Here is a 15,727-nt window from a genome sequence, read left to right on the forward strand (position 1 = left end):
AGTCCTCAAGGGCTGCGAGCAGGTCAGGTTTTCAGGATATCCCTTCTTCAGCACAGGTGGCTCTTTGACTGAGCCACTGATTGAACCCCCTGTGCTGAAGCAGGGATAGCGTGAAAACCTGACTTGTTGGTGGCCCTTCAGGACTGATGATGCCCGCCCCTGCAGAGGGAATTATTTGATGCACTAATATTATGAGTATGGGGTATTCCCTCCTTTCCTACACTGCACCTCATGTTTTCTCTCCCCCCCCCCACCCCCCATCGGGGAACTTTGCGTCTAATGGAAGAACCTTGAATAACAAGATTCACGCCATGGGGTTTTTTTTTTTTACCAGCCGACTCCCTGTATTCTGCATTAAATACATTTACCAGCAGGCATAAACTTGGCAGCGTCTTACAAAAAGTAGCCCGTTCACGGCATCCTGGATTCATAAAACGTGGCAAGGATTAGGCTGTCATATTAGGACAGACAGGGTTGGAAAGCCAGCGTGCAATGTGCTACATACGCTGCAATGCGCTGTATCTGAAGTGGCAGCCTGCTTCTTCTAGCTACTAGTATTTATAATAACAAAGTCTGACACACTTTCCATTTACTCTGTTGCTAATGATATTTTCCACTGCACTGGTTACCATGGCAGCTGTGGTTGGGTAATGAACCCTGCGAGGAGTTTTAAGTCTTCCACCGCCAGGATGAGTTGGTCCTGTTGGCAAGGAGAGCGTTAAAAACTGATGCCCAGTTTGAAATGCGTGTTTTTATTATGGCAAATGTTAGGGGCAAGGGGAAATCCATGAGAGCAGTGATGGGTGTGGTGGAGAACTGTGTCTTCTCTTTCACAGAGTTTCATAACAGCGCAGAATAATTTCCCCTGCGGTTTTGATTTAGTTTATAGGTCAGAATATATTGCATTTTTGTTTATTTTACCACAGTTATCATTAAATATATATATTTTACTATTTGAAGGGCCATGCTATCCTATGACTAGAGTGATCTAATCACAATGACATGTCTTATAAATTAAATGTAGCTATTTTTTTTTTTTAATAAATGTAACTAAGTTTTGTAACTGCTAATGCTTCTTTGGTAGAAATGTGTAAATGTCTTCAAATGGCAGCTTTGTTATTTATTGTTCTTCAACTGTAGAATGCAGTTGGTGAAAAAAAAAAAACCTACTTACCATTGCCAAGTATATTGAATATCTTCTTTACGGATTCATTCAAGCAAAGTTATTCCGCCATCTTGTTTTCACGCATTTCTCAGAAACGTTTTTGTGCAAAATTGTCACAAACCGACAAATTGCTGAAAATGTTGCCAGATTTTTGGTGAAAAGGGCAGTGTAGACCAGGTCCACGTGATCTGCACACGTAATGGTTGTCAAAAAAGAAAAGTTTGTGACATTTCCAAATTCTTTGCTAAATTTTGCACATCACACGTGGCATATTTTGCTTGTCTCTATGCTTTGGTAACCAAAAGATTTTGGAAGATTTTTTCTCTCCAATCTTTACCTAATCTCTTGTCGTTAATTCGTGTCCGTTGATACTAGAATTCACATGTCATTTTTTTCTCCCCAATGAAACTATGATGCCAACAGTAGCTAATCAAATACACTTTACGTGCAATAAGTGTCTAGGCAGTATGGATTGTATAGGAGCACAGACAAAAATACTGTAATTTTTCACGGAAACGAATACGTCACATTTGTACTTTAACAAGGATTGAATCTTTTGAAGTCAAATACATTGAAAAGTGATTAAAATATATATAAATACATATTTTTTTAGTCTGCTATATGGAACTGTCCTTTTAAATCACGAATAGGTAGATGTAGTCAAGAAAAATGATAGTTATACTCGGTGTCACTGTACATGTTCATTTACAGGGGTCTCGCCGCGACCAAGTGTCTGACAACATTCGGCCACAGAGGAATCGTCCGCGGCTGGACACGCAGCCGCCGGCCACTTCCCCAAGGTAAGTTCATTTCAGGGTTGGGGTAGGGGGGTTAAGGATAAGGGTTTTAGTGTAAGGTTAGGGACTTACCTTGGCGGTGAGAGGTCACTGTGGCAAGGTCATAAATGTCGGTGGAGATTTGGTGGCGGCGAAACAGCCGCGGCCAAATGTCCCAGACCGACCGTAACCTGTGTTGTCCCATATCGTGTAATGTTGATTTAACATTCTTTTATTAAAACACTTTACGCCGTATCCCCACAGACAGCATTCACGAGCCTGTAGCAGCCGGGAAAGACTTTATGAAAGGCGTTCTCTTCCTGGTGAAACAAGCACAGGCTTTTTTTTAACATTTTTTTTTTCCCCCTTCTTGAAGAACTAAATGAATCATTTCAATTTCGGGCATGAGCTGCAGGTCCTGCTTAGCCCCACAGACTTATATAAACACACAGGGAGCCAGCTAATGAGGGACCCCAAGGAATAAAACAAAACAAAAAAACCTCTGATGGCGGAAACCCTTTAACCCCTGCAGTGCCAGAGGCCTGCGACGTATCCATCTAGCACTGCAGAGGTTAACTCCTTTTCCACCCACAGCATCCATGAAGGCTGCAGGAAAGTGTGAGGCTTTGCATTACTCCTTGTGGCTCTGGAAGGAAGGTTTACGACCAAAGAGGTTTGTACATCTCTTTTATGCACATCTGCCTCGTTGGGCGGTATTTAAAATGTCCTGTCCAGGACGATCATAAGGTTTTCTGGCGAGCGGCACGGTTGTTTGCAGTGCAAAAAAAAAAAGAGAGAGAGAGAGAGAGAAAACAGTTATACCAAAGAGCTGCTGTGACTGTGTTTAGGAGTCTGGGAAGGGAATACACAGGAGTTTCAGACACAGCAGTAAGAAACATGGAGCGACCACTCAATCCGAATTGGGGGAATAACTTTGCTTGAATGAATCCGTAAAGAAGATATTCAATATACTTGGCAATGGTAAGTAGGTTTTTTTTTTTTTTTCACCAACTGCATTCAAGTCAAAGTTAAGTGACTTTAGAAAGCGGAGTACATTTCCAGATGTTCATTCGCAGTAGCAGCTTGTGTTTTTAAATGACGCCAAGCAAAGAAGTAGCATATTATAGGAGAATACAGACAGTTTTTTAACACAGGGGAATTATGCTGCGCCAGGATAATTCACTACGTATGAAAGCAAACCTAGGCAGAAGAGCTTACACTTTATTTCACCTGTTCTGGAATAAAAAAACGAGATTTTTTTTATGTTGCTTGCTGCATTGAAGAAGGACGTGTTTAGAATAGACTCCAAGGTTGGGAATTTTGGTAAAGATGATATATACTTCTGTTTATGAACGTAAAATTTGTGGATGAAGAAATAATATATTAGTGGCCTCAGAAGTGTGGGGAGCGCGAAGAACCGGAAAAAACGAACAATAATATAGTGCAATATCGTGTGACAATGTGAAAGAAGTCCAATACATCTGACAAAATGCGCACTCACAGAGTGAAGATGTAAATCAGGCATCAAACCCTGTTATGGACTCAGAATACTGTCTTGGCCCAATGGTGAGGTACCCGGATGTTATTATCGATGAGATGCAGTGTGTGAATCCCATTTAGGAAAAGAAACAGCAGGATGGTGCAGATCGTAACAACAATGTGTTTATACAAGGTAAGTACCCAACAGATGTGCACTCACATGGTAAAAAGCTCTGATTCCTGACGAATCAAGCAGCGAAACGCGTTGGGTCATTGCAAGCGTCACAATCTGGAGAGGCTGACCTCAGCACGTTAGTCCAGAGATGGGAAGCGGGGTGACCCAGGCGTCCATAGGAGCTGACGGCGCATCTGTTCCCCGGCGCGAGTGTGGGTGAGACCCGTCTGTTGTGAAGCGTGTACACATCTCCGTGACAGTATCTTGCTTCTACCAAATGCCTTCTTAAAACCTTTTACCATGTGAGTGCACATCTGTTGGGTACTTACCTTGTATAAACACATTGTTGTTATGACCTGCACCATCCTGCTGTTTCTTTTCCTACATGGGATTCACACACTGCATCTCATCGATTACAACATCCGGGTATCTCACCATTGGGCCAAGACAGTGTTCTGAGCCCATAACGGGGTTTGATGCCTGATTTACATCTTCACTCGGTGAGCGCGCATTTTGTCAGATGTATTGGACTTCTTTCACATTGTCACACACTATTGTACTGTATGTATGTTTGTATTTTTCCGGTTCTCTGCGCTCCCCACACTTCTGAGACCAGAACTTCAAGAAGCCCAGAAGAAGGTTCAACTTGGGTCACAGCTGCAAAACTCATTGTGGATTTGATTACATAAAAATCTAATTTTTCACAGCTTTCACTGATTTAATTTAATTCATGTTTGGCACAAGTTTGTTATATCTACAACACAGTGTATATAGACTTGATGATTTAACACTAGTATTTTGGTTTCTGGGATAATTCACTTGCACAATAATAGAGCACCGGGTGAAATTTCTGCTTACGTCCATATATTAGTGATATTTAACATATACAATGAGTGAGATAGTGAGGGTTCGGCCAGCCCCGAACTGGTAGGCTTATTGGTGTAAATAAATGATATAAGGTATATAACTCCTTTCTAAACTCTGTATCCATCTCTATAACCACTCCATAAATCTCTCAGTGATGCAAGTGGGATATAATAGGTGCTAGTTACTTTGGAATATTACCACTTTGGGTCACCCCAGGAGGTACAAGCTCATGGGGTCTGGTCCCATGACGTGGTAGCTATGTCCACAAATATCCCTCGTTTTACTAGGGGAGATCAGTTTCTGTGCTCCTACGGCACTCGGGACGCGGTCAGCACTGACCAGGAACAGGAGGAGAATGACATCCTCACTTCCGTCCCGTCATCCGTGACAGAAGCAGTCACGGAATTGGACTGTTAAACCAGCAGTCCCTTCTACCAGACCACTTTTTTTGGGGTGGGAGGAAGCTTGGGGTCCCCGGAGCTGAACTGCGTTCATTTCAGTTCCAGAGACCATGTTTTCCAGAGATGCATAGTCAAGGGAGCAGTGGTACTTCCTGTGCTTTAAATCTCTCGTGTCACACGGGCCAATGGGACGCAACCAAGGCGGACATTTTGTTTCCCCTTGGAGGGGGATGGTACCGGTGCTACCTTCAGCAGTAAGTATCATGGACAGCTGAAAATAGCGCGTTTCAGCACCAGGAATTCCCTAGCTTTCTATCCAGGCACTGCTGATCTAACGCTCGATACCAATGCTCCAAATAGCGCATCATTAAACAACAGGTAGCAGTATATTCATTAAATAGGCACTGTCATTATCACGCTAGAGCAACGGTGTTCAACTCCAGTCCTCAAGGGCCAGCAGCATGTCAGGCTTTCAGGATATCCCTGCGTCAGCACAGGTGGCTCAATCAGTGGCTCAGTCGAACAGAAGTCTGTGCCTCAATGAGGCAGGCCATAGATGCGCGACGGCGAGCGCGGTTGCTGAGCAGACAACATAATTTGATTGTCGCGTGACGGCTGGGTCACGTGAGTGGTTCAGCCAATGAGGGCGAACCTGCCCCGTGATGTCACAACCAGCCTCCCGTCGCGTCTCCCCTTAGGACCCAAATCGCCTCTGCGGCAGGCCAGCGTGACGTTACACGCCCGCCTAGTATAGCCTCAGCCTTTCTATGCCGAGAACTCCTTACCAAGAGCGTACGGCATCGTTATCCATAGCGAGAACAATTGAGGGGCCTTACTACTGGCGCTTACATAGGTCGGGGCATGTTTCCTGACTAAAAACAACAAACGGTGACAAGACATATCTTAATTACACTGGAGTATGCATGTAAAACTATTTACAGGACTCACAGTGAGGACCTCCGTCAGAACTCTGAAGAACCTGCTTCTAGAACATAGGGTGGAGCTATATATACCCTGTATACTCCCTATAGTGACATCACTGGTCACAAGATATACATAGAGGGGCAATACCAGAGTATATCCTTCCAGTTAACCCCTTATATAACTAGTCTCCAAAGAGGGGGCTACACAGATAATGTGCAGCCCTTTGATGGCAAAAGGGCCACACATTTCAAAATTCGCCAAAATATAAAAAAAACAAATATCACATGACTCTAATTTCAGGTCACACGTCCTTGTATATACTATCATTTGTTAGAATGTTCTATAATGTTAAAAAAAAAATTACTAAAATCGTGTGAGTTTTTTAATAACGTTTTGAGTTATTCGCAAGTTTGCAAATATTGCTACATTTGATTAAAAAAAATTGGGAACAAATTTGAAGCACCTTGCAATTCATTCACACATCTGCAACGACCACTCACCTGAAAATCAGTTAACGAGTGAGAATAGCGACCATTCTTCGTGTATTAAACTCCATTAGGGGCTCAGGGTGAAGACAATTTTGGGGCAAACTTTCTGCAACGAGCATCCTATTTATTTTGGTACTTTGCCCCAACTGGATCACCTTGAGGTGAGAGCCCAGAGGAGGAGTTGGGGCACAGTTAACCTCCTCGTTGTTAAATCTGCACCAGATGTAAGTAACTTGAGCAACAAGTTTAACACACGACACAGCCAACAGCAATGTCATCAGCTCGAGTAAGATCAGAAGACAGACCAGCAGGGATCACATAGCTGATGGAGTATTTGGCAACTGTACAAGTAGATAGTCATACATTGTATAAGATTGTATCATGTTGTTAGAATTTGAAGGCATACAGTTAATTGACCATTTCCTTAAATAAATTAAATACAGTATACCCCCCTAGGTTTGGAGCAGAACGGAGCTGAGCAAGCTCAGTGGACCCCCTTCCCCCCTCCCCGGAGATACTTATATCAGAAGGAGATGCCGGTATCCCAATCCTGGTTAAAGGTCCACACGTCAAACGGCCAATAGGATGCGAGGGATGAGGTTGGGGCTTCCTATTTAGCCCGCAGGACCTTTAAACAGAGATTTTTTGTGCCAGTCGAGGCTGCTACCGGCATCACCTACGGAGGTAAGTATCTCAGGAAGCATGGGGTCCTCGGAGCTGAAATCAACGCGGTATAGTTCCGGAGACGACCTGCTTCCCACTTTGTAAAAAAAAAACAAAAAAAAAACAAAATCAATCAAAGTGTTCAAACCTGCTATAACAGTCAAATATATTTTAGATATGTTGTAGGCAGGGCCATCTTAACAACATTAGGGGCCCCGGGGCAAAGCTGCCTACGCTGTTGCTCCCAGCCTCCCACGCGCTCACTAGCAGCCGCAGGCACCGGAAGTGCTGCACTGCTAGGCTGCGAGCAGTTGTGACGCGGGCCGGGGTGCCAGGCAGGGGGAGAGCGAGCGGAGCCGGGGTGTCGGGCGGGGGGAGAGCGGGCGGGGGGGGGGGGCGAGCGGAGCCGGGGTGCCGGGCGGGGGGAGAGCGAGCGGAGCTGGGGTGCCGGGCGGGGGGAGAGCATTGCTGGGCACGCATGGGCCGGGCGCGTGGGGCCCCCCTATGCTGTGGGGCCCCCAGGCAACTGCCCAGCGTGCCCATACTTTAAGACGGCCCTGGTTGTAGGTTCCTGATTGTAAACCTACTTCTTGGCTTTTATATATTTTTTGACTCTTAAAGCTGCAGTTCAGCTGCACATGTGTTTTTTTTAATAAATCAGTTCTGTAGTAAGAAAAAATACTTTTAGCATTTTCTGTTTTTAAAAAAACAACTTTGAAAGACCAATTTTCTTGTATTCTATTTTAACAACCATTTGCTAAGGCACTGCCCCTTCATGTCCTGTCACAAGCCCTGGCACACCCCTTTGTCAGCCCTGCCCTCCCTCTTGCACATGTCAGTGCAGGAGTGCTCATGAATATTCATGAGCTTCCACTGACTGACAGAAGCAGATGAAAAACATATGCCATATCTAAAGATGTCGCCAAATTTCGCCGATCAATACATGGAGAACGAATTGACCTGCAGCTATACAGTTCTTTAGGTAATTAGAGATTGCCCACATGAAACTATTGAATTAAAAAAAAAAAAAAAAAGACTGAACTGCAGCTTTAAGCAGTGGTACAGAGACTGGCAAAAACATTGTGCATGTACTGTATGTGAAATTGGGGAAAAGCTATTTTGGACAATATGTTTATTTTTATTTTTTTTAGAAAGATTTAAATATTATGTCTGCTTAGAAAGCAGGAAAGGAAACAGGCTTCCTAAATAAATACATTTTTCTTGAAATAGAAAATAATAATAAAATAATTTGCGCTATAATTAAAAAAGTATTGCTACTCAGGGGTTGCAAATTAAAAAGGGGCGCAACTCCGAGTACCCCCGTAAGTAGCATCACACTTTGTCCTTCTGCGTGTACAGAAGCCAAACTCTTGCAAGTTACCAAGAGGTTTACAGAAATGATTGAGCGTGTACATCTAACAAACGCTGTACTTATTTCTGCTGGAATACCAGACATGCAGCTATTGTAAATTAAAATAAGAAACACAACAAGACTTTTATGTCTGGCTTATGAAGTGCGGTATTGACAAGGCCTTCGCCTTCACACCGCTGCCCACCGCACAGCGACTAACAGCCGACATTCAGCCTCCTACAGCCTGTGGTCTCCAAATTCATATTTAAGATGCTTGCACTTTTTTTTTTAAACATTTTTTTTTAATAAAGAACTTGCTTTGTTGATCGTGGGACCTTGTGCTTTTCAACCATATGACCGCCAGGGAGCGAAGAAAGGAAGGTCAGATCTCGCCGAGCTAAGATTTATTTTGCCTTGTGGTGACAGCAAAAAAATGTTTTGAATTGTTCGAGTTTTTGAAGCCGTCATTCAGAAATACTTCATTCATCTCAGGTTTATTTGGGTAGGGATCACAGAGAGAAAGCACACGCGTGTTGCCTGAGTGAATTCTACGTGAAGAGGGGAAATCTGACGTGTAGGGCTTCATGTTTATGTAACCCATTGCGGTCCCAGAAGGAAGGGGGGGGAGAGCTGTAATTGATGTAGGTATCATTTTATTTATATACTGCCCACAATGTACGCAGTGCTTTACAATATTACAATATGAGGTAAATAGATGACGAACAATTGGGGATAAATGGCGCAGGAAAATGGAAACATACGGCAAAGGGAGGCGCTGAACCGAGAAGCTTACAATCTGTGTTGTGAGATTTTTTTCCTGGCAGGGGAATGGATAACTACCAGCTCAATGTGTACAAGAAGAATATAATGACGGTCAAATACTATATTGCAGGGGTGGGCAACTCCAGTCCCCAAGGGCCACCAACAGGCCAGGTATTAGGGACATCCCCGAACAGGTGGCCCAGTCAGAACTTGTATTATATATATATATAATATACATGTCCCTTCCGTTGGTCTGCAGCAGGAGCGGCCAACTCCAGTCCACAAGGGCCACCAACAGTTCAGGTTTTAAGGATATCCCGGCTTCATAAGAGGTGACTCCATCATTGTGCTGAAGCTGGGACTTATTGAGCCACCTGTGCTGAGGCTGGTACTGCTTGAGCCACTTGTGCTGAAGCAGTGATATCCTGCAAACCTGACCTGTTGGTGGCCCTTGAGGACTGGAGTTGGCCACCCCTGCTGTACTGTATATCAGTATTTCAAAGGCATACAGTATACAGGAGGGAGGTTAATTTCATAGGGGGGAAAAATTACCCTTGTTCTTTTTTCTCAAACTGGTAGATACATGGAACAGCCGACCAGCAGGGGGCAACATTGCACATCAAAGAATTAGATGTTCTCACACACACACCACATGGTAGGAATGTGTAAATATGGAATATACATCTGGTACTGTAGGATGGATCTACACAATATTATTAGCTGGTACGATCGTTGTAGGCTGTGATACAATAAGTAAGTATAGATATAGGATAAAGTATCTGTTGTCTAAATTTAGCATAGGTTGAACTTGATGGACCTATGTCTTTTTTCAACCTCATCTACTATGTAACTATGTAACTATGTAACTATGATACCTTTTACATTACAATCCCTCATAGATTAAATGATCGTGTACTGAACTTTTGAAACATCGGGTCTGTTCTAGCTCTGCATTCCTCAAGGGCCACCAACAGGTCACGTTTTGAGGATATATCCCTGCTTCAGCACATGTGGCTCAATCAGTAGATATCTGTATCTAGTAGAAGCACTGTTTGCTACCTGTGCTGAAGCAGGAATATCCTGAAAACCTGACTGGAGTGGGGGAGGTGAGGGGGGTATGGGAGAGGGAAGAGGGGACAGAGAGAGAGATGGGTATGGGAGAGACGGGGGTATGGGAGAGGGGATCAAAATAAATTAAATTGTACTCCATGTGGGGGTAAATACCTGTGATTCCCCCGCCCCCCCATATTTCAGTCTGTGGTGATAACTTGCCAAACTTCAATTTTGCAACATAGATTGATGCAGCATGACTTATCTTTTGTCTGGTTTCTGTCTTCTCCACTTGCGGAATGCATATTTCGTGAAGCACTGCGTACATGGTTAGCGCTCTTCAAAAATATAGTAAAATACTTTTTTATTAAAGCATGTGGCAAATAGCCAGGTAGTTGGAGAGATCACGTTGTGCTATATACAGAATCATGTGTTGCTTACCATGTGTTATCTCCGGCACTGAGAGGCCTTTGTGCTGTCAACTCATAAACACACAACTTGAAAACACTGCAGAGCTACAAAAAGTCACATTCTCACCCATGTTTAACTACACTTCCAGGAATGACGTTACGCCGACGCGGTGGAAAAACGCCACAATAACATCCGACATGCCGCACCGTTATGACCACGAGAGAGCGACCGTCTTTACCGCTTCACTCAAGATGGATCGACAAAACAGCACGGGGAAAAAACCCAAGAAGAACAAAAACTTCCGCTCCATCTCCAAGTCTCTGATTCTCTGCAACGCCAAGAACAGCGATGACGGATCGAGCCTGGAGGACAAGTACACGGACGTCTCGGCGCTTTCCAATGCCAGTGTAACCGAGTCTAATAAAACGCAGAAGCAGCTGGCAGCGAACGCTTCACCGACGGCGAACGCAATTCCAGGTCCCATGATCAGAAATGTCATTTTGTCCAAAGCTGCTTCCAGTGACAGTAAGGGAACGCCAAGTAAATCTTCTTTTAAGGTAAATGGGCATGAAGCAAAAGGTGACACTGTGTGCTCAAGTGCATGTCATTTCCCAGAATCCCTTGCTGCAGTGGAGGCACTGTAGGCTAGGAGATAATGGGGAAGGGCAGGGTTTCAGACCTGTCCGAGACGTGAATGTGCTCACAAGTGATATTTTTATTTAAGGTATATGGATTTTTTTTGTGGTCGTCTTCGATCGGTTTTAGTATAGAAGGGAAAATGAATAATGGATGAAATATTTAAAATATCCATGTGCGCTTTTTATGGATATTCAGCATATTCATGGACTTCTCGAGGCAGAGATCCCATTACCCTAATATGTGTGTGGTTAACACCAGCAATGCATTACATTGCCATGTTTTCTAATGGTAAGTTCAGTAAAACACTTTGTAAATCACTATATAAAATAAATACAAATATACACAGCTTGCGAATCTATATTACACTATAGAAATAAATAACATTAGATTCTGCCATAGTGCATTGCATAGTCCCCAACGTAACCTATTTAGCGGATACTGTAACTTTTTTTTTAATGTCCTGTACCTATTAAATTCCGCTTTACCTAACAGTTTTGTACCTACAGTATTTGTGAAAGTGTTTGAAGCTCAGAACTTTCAGCTAATGAAAGCATCTGGGAGACTTGACGACTTCTTGACTTGATAATTCTTAGCTAGTTATGGGCCATTTAATAGTGTGTGTGTGTGTGTGTGTGTGTGTGTGTGTGTGTGTGTGTTTGTGTGTGTGTGTGTGTGTGTGTAAAAAAGTTCCACTTACTGGGAAGCTTCTGATTCACGCACTGACGCAGCACATAAAGTGGAACCTTTTGTCATGTTACAAATGCTGCAGGAACTGGCGTTGCAGCTTTACAAAGTCCAGCATCACAGGTTGAAATTAGCTGTATTTCAGCTGAATTAAGTAATGTATGCGAGAGAGGAAGCTACATTATATAAGCAAGTAGGTCTTATGTGACTATACTCATTAAAAGCAAGTATAATTGTTCCCTGGGATAAAAGCTAGAGGAAGCCCATGGTACCAGTTTGTGTCACTGCTGAATTAGTGTTACATGTGTTAAGTGCCTGAGCTGCAACTGGATCTCGTGGGCCTATTCTCTCCCCAAGAGCTGAAAATGAATCTTAGTTTAAATTTCCCCCGAGAAAGAAACTGAACAAAATACAGACTGTTTTAATCACCATTTAGTAATTGCTACGAGTATTTTCAGTGCCAACATTGTTTTACCGTCTATATTTTTGTAATTGATGTTTTGTCATCTACATACAGTAGATGTGAAATGTTTACTTTCCAATGTGTATTATATTTATGGATTGTACATGGAACCCCAGTTGAAAAAAAACTGTCCTATGATGTTAAACCCATTTCATAAGGGTCAGGGTGGCTTAGTGCAGTCTAGCTCATCTCCAGTCCAGGTTTTAAAGATATCCATGCTTGAGCACAGGTGGCTTGACCAGTGGCTCTGTATTTTTGAGTGAGCCACCTTTGCTGAAGCAGGGATATCCCTACACCCCGACCTTGTTGGTGGCTCTCGATGACTGGCGTTGAGCACCTCTGGTTTATAGCATCTGTTTGTTACGTTCCCTATGTATTTTCCACCATTCCTTTTGTACAGGAAGCATAGCTAATAGTTTTGTGTACCCGTGCATGGCTGATTCAGTTGTTGACCCTAATTTGGTCTCGGTCGGTAATGCTGCGTGACATTTTTACACTGTACAGTATGTTAAAATGTTTCGCGACTTTGAATAAGTCGTTGTCATGTTGTTTTTAAATAAACAACCCACCCTTCTTTCATTTAGGACAGCAATATGTGGAGACTGTGTTTAGCCACTGGGAACGAAAGACTGGGTATAGAAATCTCCAAATCTACCAGCCGCACACCTCCCACTGGCTTCACTGTCAGCCACCTTATAAATGGAGGAGCGGCCCAAAGGTATGACGTTTATATCAATGCTCTTAATATTTGAAATGTTCAGATGCAGCTTTGTCTGTCTTTTTAATATCTATTTGAAGTGATGAAAACATGGTGGATCGTTGGATGGATGTATCGTTGGATGGATGGATCGTTGGATGGATGTATCGTTGGGTGGATGTATCGTTGGATGGATGTATCGTTGGATGGATGTATCGTTGGATGGATGGATCGTTGGATGGATCGTTGGATGGATGGATCGTTGGATGGATGTATCGTTGGATGGATGGATCGTTGGATGGATGTATCATTGGATGGATCGTTGGATGGATGGGTAGATGGATCAGTGGGTAGATGGATCGGTGGGTGGATGGATGGAAGCATGTTTGGGTGGATGATGCATGTTTGGGTGGATGGATGGGTGCATGTTTGGGTGGGTGGATGGGTGGATGGACCGGTGGGTGGATGGATGGGTGCATGTTTAGATGTTTGGATGGGTGAGTGCATGTTTGGGTGCATGTTTGGGTGGATGGGTGGATTCAGGGCTGCGTGGGTGCGGACACCACATGGGCAGACACTTAAATCCACCACTCCTCAGATCAACCTTTATTGCAGCACAAATGTATTGACAAACAAAATAATGCGGCTGATTCTACCATGTCCCTATCTACTCTGTCTGAGCCTTACCCACCTTATTGACTTCCAACCCTCTCCAGAACTAGAATCAGTCCAGGCATGTTTCCCCAGGTATTGTATCTCCAGGCTTCAACACACTGGGTCAGATACCCAAAAGGGTGCTAAGCTTTCTCACGCCTTTACTCTCCTTCAGGCATATGGATCAGTCCGAAAGGCTGATTAGCTCTTAATGCAGTGCACCGAGTGTGTTATCCTAGCATCCCAGCACCACACCCCATCACACAACCCCATCACACAGGGATATTTGTTTGATGTGGCAGCATCTCTGCTGAGCTGCAGATCCTTCCAGGAACAAAGGGACTACATTAAGTAGGGTATGTCGCAGATGGAGTTGACTTGCTAAACAAGCTTATCATTTCAGAGATGGACGTCTAGCACCAGGGGACACACTCCTAGCACTGAATGGACAGCCACTTAAAGATCTAACCAGCAAAGAAGCAGAATCACTCATTCAGTCAGCAACAGGTCTTGTAGACTTAGTGGTGGCCAAAAAGGTAAGGATGCCAACTGGACTCCATGCCATTATGAGATTCTGAGCTCTTCTTCATAATCATTCTGCATCCCTATTAGAAATAAAGACTTGAAAAGCCAAAACAAGACAACGGGCTCATGGTGACCTGGAACTAGATTGGAAAATCTGAGCTTCCTGAGTGGAGATGAACTAATGTGTCCAAATTCGATCTGCAAATTTGATTTGCGGTCGAATACTCAACCTTGAATTTGGCGTAGTTACAGCGAGGGCCGCCGACAGCTGTCCCGGAGCCCAGGATGAGAGTTAACACTGAGCCCCAGGTGCCGGCAGCCCCGATCTTTTCTTTTTCTTAGCAGCTCTCATTGCATAAGTTGCATAAATAATTTCACGGACACTTCATATTGCTTTTTAAAATGACACTTTAGCAATTTTTAGTTGTTCTTTTTTTGTGTGTTTTTTTTAACTACTAGATCTTGTTAAAAACAAAACAAAAAAATATTCAAGCTGGTGTTGTTAAACGGCAAAAGAAGAAGTACTGTTTTAATTACAAGTGTCTTGAGCAATGCCGCACTGAACACACACAGGGGAGTATGTACTAAGGCCATCACTGTAAGCACAATATGACAGAATGAATGGAGATGGGCACATTTTGGGGCGCAATTTGGATCAATAGCAGATCGGCCGGTTCCTTTGATCTGCGGATTTCAGCGGTTCAATCACAAAAAGGGCGATTCGCGGTTTTTAATAATTTTGTATTATTATTACCAATACCCTCCGCGGATTCCTCAATGCATTGGCGGATTCGTAAGAATTCATCCATGGGTTGTATCCAATGACAGATTTTGATGAATCAGCGCGGATTAAAACTGACCTAATCCGTCTGCGGATTTTACACCATGAAACGGATTTTGGGGTGAAAATGCGAGAAAATCCACTAAATGAACATCATTTTCATCTTTCGTCTCACAAAGTCAATGTATTAAGGTTTTGCTCCAATGTTAGCCCATGTGCCAAAGGAAGACGCAGATTATAATGAGATGTATCAAATTGCCCATCCGTGTGTTTCCCTCTCGCCAATCTGGGTCAGAAACATCCATCAAACTGTTTTGTACATGTTTTTGCCTAATGGGTGATTTCAATTATCCAGACATACAGTGGCGGATTTCCCATTAGGCCCGGGTCTAGGGTGGCAAAATATGGGGGCGGCGAAAATGGGGTCTGCCCACATATACATTTGCCACGCTCTTGGGCCTATCTGGCCTGATGAGAAGGCCCTTTGGTATGGCGGCTGCCTCCTTGCTGCTTTCGAACCACAGCGTCAAATGACTAAATCGGACGTCATTTGACGCCGCGATTCGAAAGGAGAAGGAGGGGCGGTTGCAAGGAGGCGCCCGCTGCAGCGAAGTGCCTAGAAGCGGCAGATTTTCGAATCCGCCGCGGCAGACATAGACTGGAGCAATGAGATTAGCATTACAACGAAAAGAAATAGGTTTTTGGGGTGTGCTTAAAGAGAAAAGGAGATTTCACCAGTAACAAAGGAAAGGGTTCTTTACAGTAAGGGCAG

The 15,727-nt window shown here is 43.7% G+C and overlaps 1 protein-coding gene across 2 annotated transcripts in view; it reads left to right on the forward strand.

The window, feature by feature from the left end:
• Positions 1-2,526: 2,526 nt before the first annotated feature.
• The window catches only part of IL16 (interleukin 16), a 44,705-nt gene continuing 31,504 nt past the window's right edge, over positions 2,527-15,727 (forward strand). The window contains exons 1-4 of one of the 2 annotated variants that reach the window (XM_075575536.1): positions 2,527-2,614; positions 10,661-11,069; positions 12,883-13,016; positions 14,053-14,185. In XM_075575536.1, coding sequence (XP_075431651.1) covers positions 2,541-2,614; positions 10,661-11,069; positions 12,883-13,016; positions 14,053-14,185 — 750 coding nt within the window. In that variant the 5' untranslated portion in view covers positions 2,527-2,540. Of the gene's footprint in view, positions 2,615-2,690; positions 2,923-10,660; positions 11,070-12,882; positions 13,017-14,052; positions 14,186-15,727 lie in introns of those variants that run through there. The other variant, XM_075575537.1, reaches the window with a different exon arrangement.

This window comes from Ascaphus truei, chromosome 18, assembly GCF_040206685.1.
Source record: "Ascaphus truei isolate aAscTru1 chromosome 18, aAscTru1.hap1, whole genome shotgun sequence".
Taxonomy (NCBI): domain Eukaryota; kingdom Metazoa; phylum Chordata; class Amphibia; order Anura; family Ascaphidae; genus Ascaphus; species Ascaphus truei.